A 16,891-nucleotide genomic window follows, 5' to 3' on the forward strand; every position below is an offset into this window, starting at 1 on the left:
AATTTTTTTATCAATTAAATTGAGTTATTTACCCTCTAAATTTTAATAATTAGTTTTGACACCCGACTCAAGGAATCGCTTCAACTCGAGTGAAACGGCCGAGAATCTCATGGTTCATGGCGTATGAAGGTCAATTTGAAACCTGTCCAAGTTTGTTCCCTCTTTCAATTCAAAACTCAAATTTGAGGCTATCTTTCGAGGTGATTCTCTATTTAAATATTCGTCAAACTATCGCTCGTTTTTTCAACAAATCACTACCGTCAACTTTGTATACCGCGATTTCCTTACAATTTTTTAGATGAAAGTTGAGATTCTCTCGTCGTCAATTCCCGTTAGATCATGGGAACACAACGTTGTAAGTTATAGTTCTAATTTAATTCATTTAAAAAAATGTATAAAAATTAGATAAGACTATGATAAACGTTATGATTAAAGTTTTTTGAACATGATATCCTCATTATTATCAAATCATAGGGTTAATTTCTGTCTCTAAAATTATATAAAAATGATATATTATTGATTGTGGTATCAATAATGAACTTTATTGGATAATGTGTTAGGGAGAGGACAAAAGCCAAAGTCCCCAAAGCTGTTCAAATTATTTCTAAGGCAAAAACAAAAGGTGTCCTCTCTATGTCAGTGCAGCTGCTCTTCTCCTTCACTGCTTTCTTATTCTTTACAAAACTTTTCATATTTCTATATTATATGCTATGCTAACAAATAGTTAGGTTAACCGTGGTTTCGGTCGAGCGTTCTCTTTTCTTTCTCAAATTCTGTCTACCAAACATGATTGACGTATAAAAAACTAGGGTTAACAGTTGTTTCGGTCGAGCGCTCTCTTTTCTTTATCAAATTCCGTCGTACCAAATATGATTGACATATGAAAAGCTACGGTTAACAGTTGTTGTCTCGGTCGAGTGCTCTCTTTTCTTTGTCAAATTCTATCATACCAAACATGACTGACGTATGAAAAGCTAGGGTTAACAGTTGTTGTCTCAGTCGAGCGCTCTCTTTTCTTTCTCAAATTCTGTCTTACCAAACATGATAGACGTATGAAAAGCTAGAGTTAACCATTGTTTCGGTCGAGTGTTCTCTTTTTCTTTCTCAAATTCTATCTTACCAAACATGATTGACGTATAAAAAGTTAGGGTTAACTGTTGCTTTGGTCGAGCGCTCTCTTTCTTTGTCAAATCCCGTCTTACCAAACATAAAAGACGTATGAAAAGCTAGGGTTAACAGTTGTTTCAGTCAAGCGCTCTCTTTTCTTTGTCAAATCCCGTCTAACCAAACATGACCAACTTTCTAACCAACCCGTTCAAAATTGGACCAGGTACGAAGAATGAATCTATAACTATGTACGAAAGTTGCTTATCGATAGCCGTGGAGTGGTTGATTCCAATTCGACAAGGGTCGAATGGTTGATTATGATAAATTTGAATACGACCCCGCTTATTTATTTTGAAATGAAACCCGTCATTAAAATGCGAAGATTATATGAAATAAACTCAAATAATATCCAAACCATGACCTTCTATATATGCAAGAAATAGAGGGCTATTACATACAAAGAAAACCAAGAAGAAGAAGAAGAAGAACGCTGCAGTATCTCTGTCACTATACAATTAAAATAACCCAACAAAAAAGGAAAAACAAAACAACAAAAACAGCATCAGCAGCGACAATTGAACAAACCCAAAAAAACATCAAACCTCAGCAAATGTTTCTTTTTGTGTTCTTTTTTTATGTCATTCCATTAGTTGGATATAGGGTTTGGACCACTGGGGACTTCATGGGCTTCGGCTCCGAACTCTCCGGCTGTGGCACGAGAGGATCGAGGTCGAGATTTCTTCGGATGGAAGGCGGTGGCGGCAGAGAGACGGCGGTGGGTGTCAGCCGCCATGGAACGAGGCGAAAGAGGAGGAGGAGGAGAGGAAATGAGGGTTAGAAGGAGGAGGAAAGAAAAGAAAAGAAGGAAAAAGAGAGAGTGAGATGATGAAGATGAAGATTGGTTTGGTGTAGCAGTTGCCATACAATTTAAGACAAGAAACCACCCCCCAACACCCCACAAGGGTTCAATATCCATTAACCAGCAACAATTCCTATGAAGGAAGACAGAGAAGCCAAGGAGAGAGAAGAGGGTGAAGAAGCTTCAACAAAAGAAGAACAACAACAACAAGGAAGAAGCTTTAATGGGGTTGAGTGAAAAGACAATAATGTCCTTCACAATACCTATGTTTTTTTCATCACCAAAACATATAAATATTTAGGGCAAGGCTTAGAACATGTTTGTTTTTAGTAAATGTTTGTTTACGTCATCAGCTATTGGAGTTGAACGAGTTGAACGAGTGAAACAATACCTACCGCTCGAGCTATCACAAAACTAGCTAGAATCACTGAAACAGTGAACATGAGAGTACTCATAAAATACAAACAAGACTAATATGTTTAAGTCTTTTGAGAAGAGTGATGCGTATAGCTAATAAGATGTGTCGGGTATAAATACGCTTTGAGTGAGTTATCCCCATAAAGCCCTTGCATGATAGAAGAAAAGAATAGAGGAAATGGAAGAGGGGTATTATGGTCAGAAAAAAGTGGGGGGTATTGTTGTAATTTAATAACAAAAGAGAAAAATCAGATATAGAATCTGAAAAGGAAAAGTTAAATGGGAGAAAGATCATAAAAGAAAAAAGGAGGAAATTTTGTGGTGGCTTTTTGTTGTTTGGACGGTTCCTCAACAAATCTTTCAAAGCCATCAAAATTTGCATTCTTTTTTTAATTTTTTTAATTTGTTTTTTTCTTGAAAGTTTACAATTTTCAGTGACCCGATTTGATTTTAATTTTTCGTGACATGCTGATTAGATTCATGAATGGTTGAACCGTGCGAATTGCGTGAAAGTAGGATACTCCAAATTCGACTTCACGAGATGAGGTCAAATGGAATAGACTAGTTTGATAAATGTAAGAGAATACTAATTTATTTTTTACGACGTGGGTTGATAGCGGAATTAAGTATTAGATTAACGATAAACCCGGAAATTTAAGAGAAACCCTAATGAGGCTGTCTCTCTCTCTCTCTCGATGTGACTTGTGAGAAATTAGGGTAATGGGTAGAAAGGAAAGGACAAAGAAGAAATGTATGTCTCCCATGATGGAAGAAGAATGGGTCCCCATTGGCCTCCGTAATATGCCTCACCATTTCTTTCCCATGCATGCAAATTAATTCGGTTTTTATTTGAACGTTTCTACAATAATATCATATTATTCACTTTAAACCTAAGTTTCGTATACTCCGACCTTACTTATATACGTATATATTTTAAAATTCAAAGTTCAAAATCAATTGACCCGCCAATGAATTTTTTGGTTGGTAGTAGTGTTTGATTTAGTGGGTGGGAAGTCTCATTTTATTTCTTATCTCTCATATCCAATTCCACCTAGGTCACCTTACCAGGAGACAAAATCTGCCCACTTAAATAATTCTCTAAGGTCAACATATTCATTTCTTTAATTTCCGAGTAATGATAATCAACGATTTATAAGTTTCTTTTCTTTCTGCGTGAGATTTTACGTTCGTTGGAGAGGGAAACGAAACATTTTTTATAAGGGTGTGGAAACCTCCCTTATAGATACATTTTAAAATTTTTGAGAAAAAACCCGAAAAGAAAAGTTTAAGAGAACAATATGAGCTAACAATGGACTTGAGCTATTATAAATGGTACTCGAGCCCAATACCAGGCAGTGTGGTAGCAAGAACGCTGAGCACCGAAAGGGGATGGACATTGAACAATGTGTCAGCAGGACACTGAGTCTCCAATGAGGGGTGGATTGTGAGATCCCACATCTGTTGGAGAGAGGAACGAAACATTCTTTACAAGAGTGTGAAAACCTCCCGAAGCATTTTTTTGTTGATATTATGTCTAAGTCATTTCTTTCGAAGTTGTTCTTAAGGAAAACGTTTTGTGATCCATCGAGAATATACGTCTGAATCAGCTTAAATATTACTCATCGATCTCTACCTTAAAGTTAATTAAGAGGTGACGTAGAACGCTTTAAACAAAGATGGAAGAAAGGCAGCTCATTGTATACAACTTTACATCTTTCATTAATTTTAAAGATGAAGAGAGTTGGGTGATGTGACATTCATTAGAATATATTCTTCACTTATCAACTAGCTTTTCCCCATACTTCAATGGCTGTGAACCAGAGGAATATATATATATATACACACACACACTTCTACTTCTTCTTCCTTTAAAATTCCTTTCTTATTAAGATACCCCCAAGGTAGAAAGTTTGTCCCTAGGCTATGAAGCCCCCTTTTCTTTTTGACCAAAGCCCACATTTCTTTAACTTAGTATGATTTTTGGGATGGTGGAATTTGTGCTCTTGCACTTTTCTAATTTTTCGTAGCTCGGTATCGTAGCGAAAAGTAGGTTATGAGCTCGAGAAAAGAGTTAAAAGTATTCACAAATACTTTCAACGACATGCATTTTCATTTCTTTCAAAAGTACTAATAGAGAAAGTGGTTCTATGATGAGTGTTTCATTGAAAAGTATAGTACTCGTACCGATCATTCTAATAAACTTGAATTTGTGGAAAGAGATGACCCTAATCTTGATCGTTTAACCACGATCTTTTAATAAAATAATTTTGAAAAAATAAAAGTTAAATCATTATATATGTTTTAATCTTTTGTTTACCCTTTTTCATGGTCTATATTGGTGGTTGTTTGGATAAGAGTGGGTGAAAATGGAGAGACAAAGATGAATGTGTTGAGCCCACAGTGAGTTTGCAAGTCCTTAGCTGTTTCCCAAAGCTACGTTTAAATTCACAAACCCTTCTTGACATGTTCCTATCACTTTCTTGTCCTCTTTATTTTCATACAAATGAACCACAGCTCATACTCTTGCACTTGTGTTTTTTTATGTGGCATCCCATGCTTCCATCCACAAAAATTTGAACTACTTTGTGGCCTCGTTCCTCGTTCCAGAGTGATGTGATTTGTTTGAACTTATTTTGTTCGATCTAGATTTAAGTACGTAAGCTCGTTCCTTGATCAACATGGATTATGTTAACATGTTTTATGCTTCTCGAGGGTTCTCTTTTCTTTTATAGACAGGGAATAAATAGGAAAATGAGAGTAACATATCAGGTATTCATTGAACTCATTCAGAAAAAACCGATCAAAAAGAAGAAAAGATTTGTCCCTGAATGGAATGAAGTGATTAATCAAAAAGTTGCTCAACTAATGAAGGCCAAGAAATCTACTGCTCGGCGTAGCTCGCCAATCCCATTATGACAAAGACGACTAGATTATAGAGCTAGGGATAGATCGAATCATACAAAAGAAATCCATAGATTAGAACATTCAAAAGGATATTCTTGTTCGTCCAAAAGATTCTCTACCAAAGATATTCCTCTCGATTACATTTTAAATCAGAATTTATGTAGTCAATAATTAACCCCTAATTGGATCATTCTTATAGGCATTCTTTTCTCAACTAATAAGTTATGAAACAAACTACATAATTGAATTGATATTTGGATCAAAGCAATAATTTAACAAAAGTTGCCATTCCATTCTTAAAATAGAATAAAAGTAAGTAGCTTCACTGCTTCCAGGCTTTCTTCCCTCTAAACTGTTTGCCAGAACGTTGATCTTTCTTCCTCTTGTCAACTCGAGATTTTGCAACTCTAGATCGTTTTGCAGCTAACGGCATGGCCTTCTTGTGTTCTTTCTGTCGATTGCTTAAGCCACCCGTCTAGTCGTAATAATAATAATAACCCGAAAACAATCAGCTAATATCATCGTATGAAGTATCACACATGAATAAGATATGCTATAACTTAGCTTCGAAGTAAAATCTTAAGGATCCATTTGACAATCACAAAAGTAAATTCGACGTAACCACCTGATAATCATAAGGTTCTTTTTATGCAAAACCGATTTAGTAATAAAAATATATTTTGAAATCTATATTTAAAAATTCATAGTTTTGAAATTAGGAAAGAAATAAAAAAGAAATAAAGGACAACTAATCAAACCCCCCTTAACAAATATTGTCCGCTTTAGGCTTTTCCTTTTGGGTTTCCCCTCAAGGTTTTAAAACGCGTCTGCTGGAGAGGTTTCCACACCCTTATAAGAAACATTTTGTTCCCCTCTCCAACCAATGTGAGATCTAACAACTTATTTTTTTAACAAAGCTATCATAGAGCAATATGGACCCAAACATACATTTTAAAAGTGGTGACTTTGGTGACATCTACACAAAGAACAAAAATATCTAATGGGCGCGAAAATATTCTAGAACATATCGAAACACAAACCTTCTTTTGTTTGACAGCAGCACGTGCTTGGTACTTTCCTCTATCTTCTCTCCCAGCCTTAACTAATGCTAATTTTTCCTCCTTGCTCATCCTTCTCCGAATATGGACCTAGCACACCATCAAGGCAAATATATCAAGTTGAGCTTCATAGTTTGAGAATCATGATAAAATTAGAATTTGCAATTAGAAAAGTACAAACATCCAGTAAACTAGAATCTTACCTCGAGTTTGGATGGATCCATTCGCTTTGTACTCAATTCATCGGTACTTGGAACCTTAAATGCAGTTGACTTCGCATCTGGAGCATTTCTCAACAAACCATGTTGAGTCAAAGCACTTTTTGCATCTTTCTTTGCCTAATAATTACCCAAAACAACAATTATTGGTCGTATCGTATTTCTACTTGACAATTAAAAACTACATTTTGAAGATGTTACAAAGCCTGAAGAGTTGCAAAAACCAGGTTACCTTTAATTCCTTGATCCTTCGAAAATCTTCATTGGAAAGAATGCCATCGGTTGGTTCTGATGATTTTTCCTCAACTGTGCTTGCTAATTTCTTCAATGCTCGGAGACTTGAATTGGCAGTAAGAAATTGTTGGTCAAAATCAGAATGTTTTCTTTTCTTCAGCTTGGAATCTCTAGAAGTAGTTCGAGCATCTACGGAACCAGCCTCAACAATCTCATCTGACATAGCATCTGGTTCGTCACCACTATCCTCAGCCTCCTCATCTGTCTCCAATTCCAGCACACTAGAATCGTTGGCATTTTCATCATCATCTGTACCTTCATCGGAATCAACTTTAGATGCTGAACCATCTTCTGTCAATTCATCCTCGTCATCAGTCCCACTGTCACTGTAGATCTGATTATCACCATCGTCACTAGAATCAACCGCTAGTTCCAGGTCATCATCAGATCCAGTTGCAATCGTCTCACAGTCATCGTCGTCGTCGTCACTACCGTCATCACTATTGACACCATCATCATCTTGTAATAACTCAATACCAGGAATATCAGATGCAACAGATACTTCCCCATAAGCTTTAGGTTTTGCCTTCGGATCGGTAGGACGCCCACGATCCTTCTTAACCAGTAAGGATGGACAAATCTACCAACAGAGAAGTTGTCAGCTTCACTCGTGTATAATTATAAAAAAAAAATTTAAAAATGTAGGAAGCAATAAATACAAGTAATGGAGGCCAAGCCTATGCATACCTCTCTAAATAATCCAATAAGTGATCGTGCAGCTACAGAAATTGCCTTCTCATGTGATTTCTTATACAACGCAAGATCTTGTAACAAATCTTCGGTCATTAACTGGTTTGCAGGAATGCAAGAATACAAAATTACCATTAAGAGTATACCAGCCATAAAAACAGTGTACCATATGAAACATGATAGAATTCTATAGTAAAGAAAATGTGTGTAAGTTAACCTACGTCTGCTTCAATATATATTTAAACAGTGTACCAAATTTCTTTTAAAAAAAGATCTCACTTCGAATTAAAAACAGCCAAATCTAAATATTGTATTAACACGCAATGTATGCATTTTTTGTATCTTCATTTTAGACTCTTGGGTTTATACCCTCTCTCTTTTGTAATATTGGATAAATTAAATGATATACGTTGTTTCCTCTAAAAAATAGAAAAAGAAAACTGCAGGAAAGGTAGAGCACATAATCCTGATATTAACATCTGAATACTACAGAGCAAATAGCAAGTAATGAAAGTTACCAAAGGCATACGTAAACATATCTCCCTTACTACATTGAGTCCAACCGCAATAGCCTGAAAAAGAACAATAAACATTGGAGTTCAAGTAGATAGGAGCAATATAAAGCATCACTAATCATACAAGTACCTCTGTTCGTGAACGATCATGTACAAATTGATTTACAATCTGTTTGAACAAAGGTTCAACCGCATCAGGAGGAACCTGAATTGAAGAAAAAGAAGCTAAAATTACTAACAGGGAGTCCATGAGAGTTGGCCTTGTAGAAAAACAATACTAATCCACATATAAACATTCTAATTACAAGTTTATATTGTAGATCTTGTTTGATAACTATATGGTCTTTTATTTTATATAATTAAGCTTATGAATACTACTTCTACCGATGAGTTTTTTTTTGTTTGTTATCTATTTTCTAAGAGTATTCAAAACCAAAGCGGATTTTTGACAGTTAAAAAATAGTTTTCAAAAACTTATTTTATTTTTAGAATTTGATTACGCATTCAAAAGATCTAGTTAAGAGAAGTGAAACCCATAGTAAAGAAAAGGGAGAGGAAAAAACATAATTTTCAAAAACCAAAAACAAAATCCATGTGGAACGGAGCCATAGGAATTTGAACATCAAAAGTTGCATACCACGTCATGACAGGCCTGGACAGCTGCTGCAAGTAAACTTGTGATATCACGTTGATGAGGCTTCATGAATAAACCCGACATTAGATACATGTTAAGGAATCACCCAATTCAGGACGTTAAAACAACATTACGTACCTGAACATACTTCTGAAGGTAAGGGTAAAAGCTTAACAAAATCAAGCGGTGAAGCCCAACCGTTCTAGCAATAACTTTCAACATCATCATTTTAACCTGACATTTAAAATAAAATGTAACGAAGTTTTGAGTTCTTGTAATAGGAGAACATTTGGCCCATTTATTGTTTTTGTTAGTCGATCGTGTCATGGAAAGACATTATTTGCTGTTCTCTGCTGGTTCATAAACCCTTTTGTTTAATACATTCAGACTTGTGGGGACCTTTCTCTCTATCCATTCTATCAATGGTGTTGTTTACTTTCTCCTATTTATTGACGGGGGAAGGGGGTTGTTTCCTCAGTTAAATCTCAATCATTTTTTTCCATCCGCCCAATGTGTGTTATATGTCAGGGAAAGATGTATATAATGATTATTTATGCAATAAGTAACTACGTCACATGTGTTTACCATATATTATCTGTGTTGTGATCATTTTCTTGCCAAGAACTCAATAATCAGTGTTTGTCATGTCTATTTCCCCACAAGTAATCAAGAAATATGGCATTTGTCTATTTCCTTTCACGTGATCAAGAAATATGATAAACCAAAATAAATGGTTATGTATGCTAATTAGTCAAAGTAAGCATATTCACCTCAAATCGTTCATGGCAAGCATGAAGTCGAGAGAACAGCTTTTCAGCAAACCCCTGCAGGTGCAATGAGTTTTTTTTTAAAAAAAAAATTCATATCAGTATATCACTCGATCAAACCCTACCAAGAGAACTTAAACAGAGAAAAAATAATAGGAATGTACAGATAAATATGGAAATAAATAGACCTGTGCATCTTTCAAATGGTTAAGTGGAGAATAATATGAATTGTTTCTGTCTGATGACACACGTTGCTGCCTCTTCATACTACGCATGACTCGTTGCAGTTTTGCCTTCTTTTTCTTCTTGCTAGATGATGTACCTTTATTGTGTGCCTAAATGCCCAAAACATAATAATAATAAAGTTTAAAATAAATATAATGCATTCAAAACTTTCAAGCTTGACAGATTTGAAATAGCCTCCAATAAGTTAAAAATCATTCTCAGTTAGAGTGCTTTTGTGGCACTTGAGGAAAGAAAGAAACACGAGCATTTGAAGATAAGTTTTTACATTTTGATGTTTCGGTAATCTTGTACCAATTATAACCCCTTTCTGGATAGCTTTACACACACACAAATGTAACTACAGATGTGAATGATTATTAGGGATTGACAGTTTCTTTTTGTGTAGTGTGTAGTTCTTGGTCGGGGGTGAACTCTACCCCTGCCCCTAGGCCATTTTTGCCTCTTCTTTTAAATATATTACAATTTCATGTTTCTTATATTAAAAAAAAAAAACTTAGTCTAAGTTACATAATTTTCTAGCTTATGTCTGCACCAACCTTATAAACCAATTCCTTACTAAGAACGACATGAGGCGATTGAGAAGCCACATCATCTTCACTGCTTTCCTCGTCACTATCATCCTCACCATCTTCAATCTTCTCATAATCAAGAAGAAATGATAGAGCAGCAATCATAATCCTAAGGAGTTCAAGTGAATTGTAATCATTCTGAGAAGAGTTAGCAATAGAATTTCATTGAATCAATAAAGTCCAATACCTTGGTGATGAATGAAAGCATGCAGTACAAATAGCATTTGCTGTTCTTTCATCAAACCAAACCTTTCTTCGATGAAGTTCACACAGAGTTATAAGCGATCTCTTGGCCTTAGCTTCATCCTCTTGCTACAATGAAAGTCAAAGTTTATCATCCATCCAATTCAAGCTCAATGCTCTCATCAGCACAAAATAAAAAGAATTATTACCTGCAGTAGTGCAAATAAAATTTTCTGGAGAGCTCGATTCTTTGCTTCATTTTTATGCTTTTGATTCATTCTTTTAATGCTGTGAATTACATGAGAAAATGCCAATTTTCTCAATGTTCGGTCACCTAAGGTCTGTAACTCCATGAACAACGCAAGATTTTCCTCGATATCAACCATCTGAAGAACAAATTCAAGAGCAATTTCCAAACAAAATTAACAAATGCACTACATTTAATACTGAGCGGAAGAAAAAATTCAACTATGAAAAAAAAATTATACAAAGGACGTGAATTTAATTTAACTACTTTAAATGCAGAAGCACTTCCAATAAGAGCTCATACGTAAACTTCGATCTATACATTTGCAACTCTTGGAGGTATAGCTCTCCAAATTTCAATATTTTAACAGAAAGTTTATTCATCCACATACAAAAAGAAAGAATGTACGAAAACCAATTTGGGTTCAAAATTCCAACACTACCTTCCGATTCATAAGAAGTATAAGAGCCTGCGTTATGTGGCATCTTAAACCTGAAGGCAGCGACTTTGAAGATGAGTTGAGCAAATCCGCTAACTGTTTAGGAAATTCAACAAGATGTTTCGAGTAGAACGGAGTAACATGAGCCAAAAACATCGCCCTATCACTAAGATCCTTAGCCACTGAAGGGTCGCTACCAATGCCACCAACAGAGGTGAAGTGAAGAGATGCTTGTTGTTTAAAGAGCTCCATGGATGATTTAAATTGGTTGTAGAGCAGAACCAACTCACACTCGTATCCTTCTGGATCACACTTCATCTTCGATTGCAGCAACGGCAAGCTTAACCTCTCCGGAGTCGAATTCATAGCTGAAAAACTGGTTCCGCTTTGGTAAGAACCAAAGGATGTATCGATTTTTTTATTTTGCTGGTTGGTGTCGAAATGAAAAATCCAAACCTAAAGTCGCCGGAATCGCGCGGCTCAGGCCTGAGGTCGCGCGGCTGTCGTGGTTACAGCCGTCGCCGTGAACAAGAGGTGTGCCGGCTGGAAGAAAACTCGCGGGGACTAGGGTTTTAGTTTAAAAAGAAAAAGAAAAAAAAAAACCATAAATTATCCTCCTTTTATAATTTTCCCACGTGGATTTTTTTAAAAAAATAAATAAAAGGAAAGTTTAATTTATTTTTTAAAAAAAATTTATAATTAATTTAGTATTTTTATTTAACGTTTGATCTTGAATGAGAGCTCTATTCACTTGATTTGATTTTTTGAGCCTTACGAGACAACAAAATTGCAGAATGTCTCGCCCAACAGCCCACGATGCTGTTCATCTTCTTCGGCGCCTTGGAAGGGCTGGCATGGTTGATGAAGCGCTTGCTGCGTTTTCCAAATTTGATTCACACACCAAAAAACACAAATGTTCGTAATGTAATCATTGATTTGCTTCTGAAATCTGGGCGACTCGACAGTGCATTGAATGTGCTCGACGAAATGCTTCTTCCAGGTTCGGAGTTTCGACCTAATCATATTAATTTCACTAAATTTTTGAAGTTAAATGAGTCGGAGGGGAGAGTGAAGGAAGATGAATTCGCTGGGTTGGTCGCCGAATTTGGTGAACACCATGTTGTTCCTAATCCTATTACATTAACGCAATTGATCTCCATGCTTTGTAGGAGTAGAAATACAGATCTTGCTTGGAATGTTTTGGATGATGTGATTATGCGGAATGGTCTTAAGGATGCTGCGCCCTGCAATGCGCTCTTGACGGGATTGGGAAAGAAGAGGGAATTTGAGAAGATGAATCTGCTGATAAGAAAGATGAAAGACATGAACATCCAGCCTAATGTTATTACTTTTGGTATTCTTATCAACCATTTGTGTAATTCAGAAGGATTGATGATGCACTAGAGGTGTTCGACAAAATGAAAGGGGAAAAAAAGAAGGCGAGGGTCGTCGCACCCGACGCAATCACGTACAATACTTTGATCGATGGGCTGTGTAAGGCGGGCGAAATTGAGACAGCCCATGAGCTCTTGAATGAGATGGTCACTGAACAACTTGCACCAAATGTGATCACCATAAATACTTTAGTCGATGGAATGTGCAAGCATGGTAGAATAAGCACTCTGTTACTTACACGGTGTTCATTAATGCGTTTTGCAAAGTCGACGATATCGATAAGGCGATGGAATTTTTGGATGAAATGTCGAAAGCTGGATGTTATCCTGATGCCATTGTCTATTATACTTTGATATGTGGCTTAGCACAAGGTGGAAGGTTGGATGATGCGAGCTTTATTACGTCGAAGTTGAAAGAGGCGGGATTCCGTTTAGATCTCGTATGCTACGATCTTCTTATCAGTGAGTTCGGTAAGAAGAACAAGATAGATATTTTATAATGGCATATGAGAAGAATGACTTACCAAAGTCTTAGTTTTAAATCACATCTCTTCCATTTTAGCTCACAAAATTTTACCTTTTTTTTTAATCAACATTAAAAATAAATTCAAATTAAAAAATGATTAACAAATAGACTTAATTTCTTAACTAGAATGCTACAAACAAAAAATAATTATGAAGATAGAATATTAAAAAAAAAAAAAATTAAAAAGTTTTAAAATATTAATAAAAATTATAATATTATAATTTTTATTTTAAAGTTTTAAGGATGTGCATGAATTTGACACGTGTTATCGGCTGTAGAATTCCACGTTTGAAAACCTGCAACTAATTCGCAGGCAACAGAGCAACCAACCGATTGTGAGAATCCATTTCTTTCGAAGACAAATTTCTGTCCATCAATGGCGCTCTTCAACCTCGTCACCAAGGCCGCAGTTCGTTCCACATCGCAATCACTGCTCAACACGCTTCGTTACATGAGCAATGTCCCTGAAAACACGGTCTACGGCGGCCCGACATCGAACACTCCAAACCAGAGAGTCACTCTCACCAATCTGAAACAAAAGTACAAGAAAGGCGAACCAATCACCATGGTCACTGCTTACGATTACCCCTCCGGGGTCCATTTGGATATGGCCGGCATTGATATTGCTTTGGTTGGCGATTCGGCTTCCATGGTAGTACACGGCCACGACACCACGTTGCCTATTACCTTGGATGAAATGCTTGTTCATTGCAGGGCTGTGGCTCGTGGGGCTAGGAGGCCGCTTTTGATCGGCGACTTGCCCTTTGGTACCTACGAATCCAGCTCCGTTCAGGTTATTTTCCTTTTGCCTCTTAGGTGTTCGATGAAATGATAGCCATCTGGATTTATTCAAAAATCTAATTTCCATGCTTAGAGATGGGCCGCACGGGAATCTAAGAAATTCATTTTTCTTTTTTCATGCTAGATTGTAAAAGGTAAAAGCAGTTTCAAGCTCTTGTTAGCATTATCGAAAGGATTGAAAGTGGGAGGTCTTAAATTCAAATCTAAACATGTTTCCATTTGATTTCTTAGTTAAATTAATCACCATCATGTCTCAAAATGCACGAACAGACAGAACTTAACCTTTTTGTAGTTCATCTTCTTTTGATAGATTCTGTTATGCTATTGTTTTTATGCCAACTCCTTTTTAGGATGCTAAAACCTTAAACAAATCAATACCCACTTGACGAAAGAATCATAGACGACATCTGAATTCTCAAAGTTATTCAGAACAGTGTTGCTTACTATTGTCAGGCTGTTGATACGGCAGTACGAGTTTTGAAGGAAGGGGGAATGGATGCAATAAAATTGGAAGGGGGTGCACATTCTAGAATAACAGCAGCAAGAGCTATAGTCGAAGCAGGAATTGCGGTAATGGGGCACGTTGGGCTTACTCCACAAGCCATTAGTGTTCTTGGAGGATTTAGACCTCAAGGGAAGAACATCGCCAGTGCTGTTAAGGTTCCCCTCACTCCCCTACTTCCCTCTTCTTATTAGTACTGTTTGCAGTTGTTTCTGGGATACAATTTCTGTTGTTATGTTGCATAGCTTGTCGTGTTCAGTTTGGCTGCAAAATGCTGAATAGTGTATCTTTTGCAGGTGGTGGAAACTGCAATCTCTCTACAAGAAGCTGGGTGTTTCGCCGTCGTCCTAGAATGTGTTCCTCCAGAAGTTGCAGCTGCTGCTACAGCTGCTCTCCGCATTCCCACCATAGGCATTGGAGCAGGGCCTTTCTGTAGTGGACAAGTTAGTTGATTGCACAGACATCCTTTTACATGCCATATGCACATACACACGTACATACATATAGGGCTGCCAACCGTATTTCCTTTCCTTGAGTTATTTGTTAGCTTCTCTTTGTTTGACCTTTGCATATAATTATTCTTTCAAACTATTTCTTTTTCCCCGAGTTCAGGACTCGGAGTTTCTTTCTCGAGTTCTCAATTAGAGAAGCATCGAAGTTCATCCTTGTTTAGCTTTCCTATATGGTCCTGTTCTATGGTTATTCGATTCTTGCACCGTGATATCCGAAGAGACTGTAAGTGTTTAAATTGTTGTGAAAATCCCTAGTGGTTCATTGTGCTAGACTGAACTGCAACTGTTTAACTTTAAATTGTTTCGAGAATCCCTAAGTAGTGTATGCATCAGAACATAGAGGACATATTCAAGATTAGTGAAATATGTCTACTTGGTAACAAGTCATGGTGGCAAAATAGCGATTTGTTAATATTTGGGTTCAGACGCCGCTCCCTCGAATTGAAAGGAGCTTAAGAAGAAGAAAATAGACCTTGCATTTCACTAAAAAAAGAGACGGGGTTTATGATTTATTCCATATTTCAGATAACTTGTTAGTTTCTCTTTAAAGAAATGTTGGTTTCATCATCCATACTTGTTTGATAAGCTTGTCCATTGTGCTGCTCGTTTTGTCTTTGATTACTTGACGACAATCATAGAGTTGAATATCCTCTGCAGCTGGACTAACTAATTTCTTAAACACAGGTGCTAGTTTACCATGATCTACTCGGCATGCTTCAACACCCGCATCATGCTAAGGTTACCATCAGCCCGCACCTTTGTTTCAACTAAGTTTCTCTATGTTTGTTTAAGGTGTTTTGACTCCTGGATTGGATGTGCCATTGCAGGTGACCCCGAAATTCTGCAAGCAATTTGCACAAATTGGAGATGTCATCAACAAAGCTTTATCAGATTACAAGGAAGAGGTATCTAATGGTTCATTTCCCGGACCGCTCCATAGCCCATATAAGATCAGCGACAACGATTACAACGGTTTCTTGAAAGAGTTACGAAGTATGGGATTGGATGGGGCAGCATCTGCAGCTGCTGCTAAAGCCAACCAATGATTAAACTCAGCTGCATTCACTGCCTCGCCCTCTTGGTAGTCTAGCCTTTCGAGTTTTAGATCATTTATGGAATTTATCAGTTGGGACAATTCGTTCTTAGAATCATTAGCTGAAGAACACTTGAACCACTAGAACACTATTATCCCCTTTAGTTATAGCTGATATGAAGATGTGTTTGGATTCTGAACAATTAGAAGGCACCAAGCCACTGCCACTGCCACTGCCTCAGCCACCGGATTCTGAACAATAAAAAGGATCTATCTTTTTGGTATTAGCATCTCAAATTTTCCAGGTGCAATTTAGCTTTTCGTGTGGGACGCCACGAATGTTCTTAAAGCTGGAATAAAGATTACTTTTATTTTCGTTTTAAATACTCCATTTTGTAGCATTTGGCTGTGTTCAGTAAGATATTAATTGTATTTTATTTTTAAAAAAATTAATTTGTTTTTTATTACTCGGTGTTGCGTATGAAAAATCTTTATAATGATAATGTACACATTTTTTTAATATTGTTAAAATAAATATTTAAATATATGATCCTTAGTTTTAATATGGGTATTAAAACTATTTGGTTTTCATAGTTTCTAAAATTTTAATTTAGATTTTATGATTTGGTTAAATTTCAAAAAGATTATAATATGGCATTTTCTGTTTGATTAATTTTGGGGTTTAGTATGTTAAGATATCAAATTTTAAAATTGAATATCAAAATTAAATTAAAATTATAAGACCGTTAAATTATAGGTGTTATAGAGACATTAAATTCAATCTTGGTTGAATTTTTAAATACTTAAAAACATTTTTACATTTTTTTTTACCCCTAAACATATGATTTAAGCATGAGTTGATCACTCACGAGATATTCTCCATTTCAGTGGGGTAAAAGTCTATCTTGCTCATGTATTTTTTTTTTTATTTTTTTTTTTTTTTTTTTTTTTTTTTTTTTTTTTTTTTTTTTTTTTT

General features: G+C 36.2%; 2 protein-coding genes across 2 annotated transcripts; one reads left to right on the forward strand and one right to left on the reverse strand.

Annotated features, from left to right (window-relative positions):
• Positions 1–5,367: 5,367 nt before the first annotated feature.
• LOC111488129 (protein SDA1 homolog) lies at positions 5,368–11,730 on the reverse strand. Its single transcript, XM_023135784.1, has 15 exons — positions 11,151–11,730; positions 10,671–10,847; positions 10,466–10,590; positions 10,246–10,387; positions 9,652–9,798; positions 9,467–9,520; positions 8,835–8,930; positions 8,700–8,759; positions 8,193–8,267; positions 8,066–8,119; positions 7,545–7,646; positions 6,796–7,437; positions 6,549–6,683; positions 6,328–6,435; positions 5,368–5,762 (listed from the first exon to the last, which is right to left on the reverse strand). The coding sequence occupies exons 1-15, from the start codon at positions 11,511–11,513 to the stop codon at positions 5,610–5,612; spliced, it is 2,433 nt and encodes an 810-aa protein (XP_022991552.1). The 5' UTR covers positions 11,514–11,730; the 3' UTR covers positions 5,368–5,609.
• Positions 11,731–13,355: 1,625 nt separating this feature from the next.
• Positions 13,356–16,110, forward strand: LOC111488459 (3-methyl-2-oxobutanoate hydroxymethyltransferase 2, mitochondrial-like). The gene is made up of 5 exons (XM_023136200.1): positions 13,356–13,860; positions 14,322–14,528; positions 14,667–14,813; positions 15,567–15,620; positions 15,710–16,110. Exons 1-5 carry the CDS (start codon positions 13,444–13,446, stop codon positions 15,926–15,928), a joined length of 1,044 nt encoding a protein of 347 aa, XP_022991968.1. The 5' UTR covers positions 13,356–13,443; the 3' UTR covers positions 15,929–16,110.
• Positions 16,111–16,891: the final 781 nt, after the last annotated feature.

The sequence above is a fragment of the Cucurbita maxima genome, unplaced genomic scaffold (genome assembly GCF_002738345.1).
Source record: "Cucurbita maxima cultivar Rimu unplaced genomic scaffold, Cmax_1.0 Cma_Scf00013, whole genome shotgun sequence".
Classification (NCBI taxonomy): domain Eukaryota; kingdom Viridiplantae; phylum Streptophyta; class Magnoliopsida; order Cucurbitales; family Cucurbitaceae; genus Cucurbita; species Cucurbita maxima.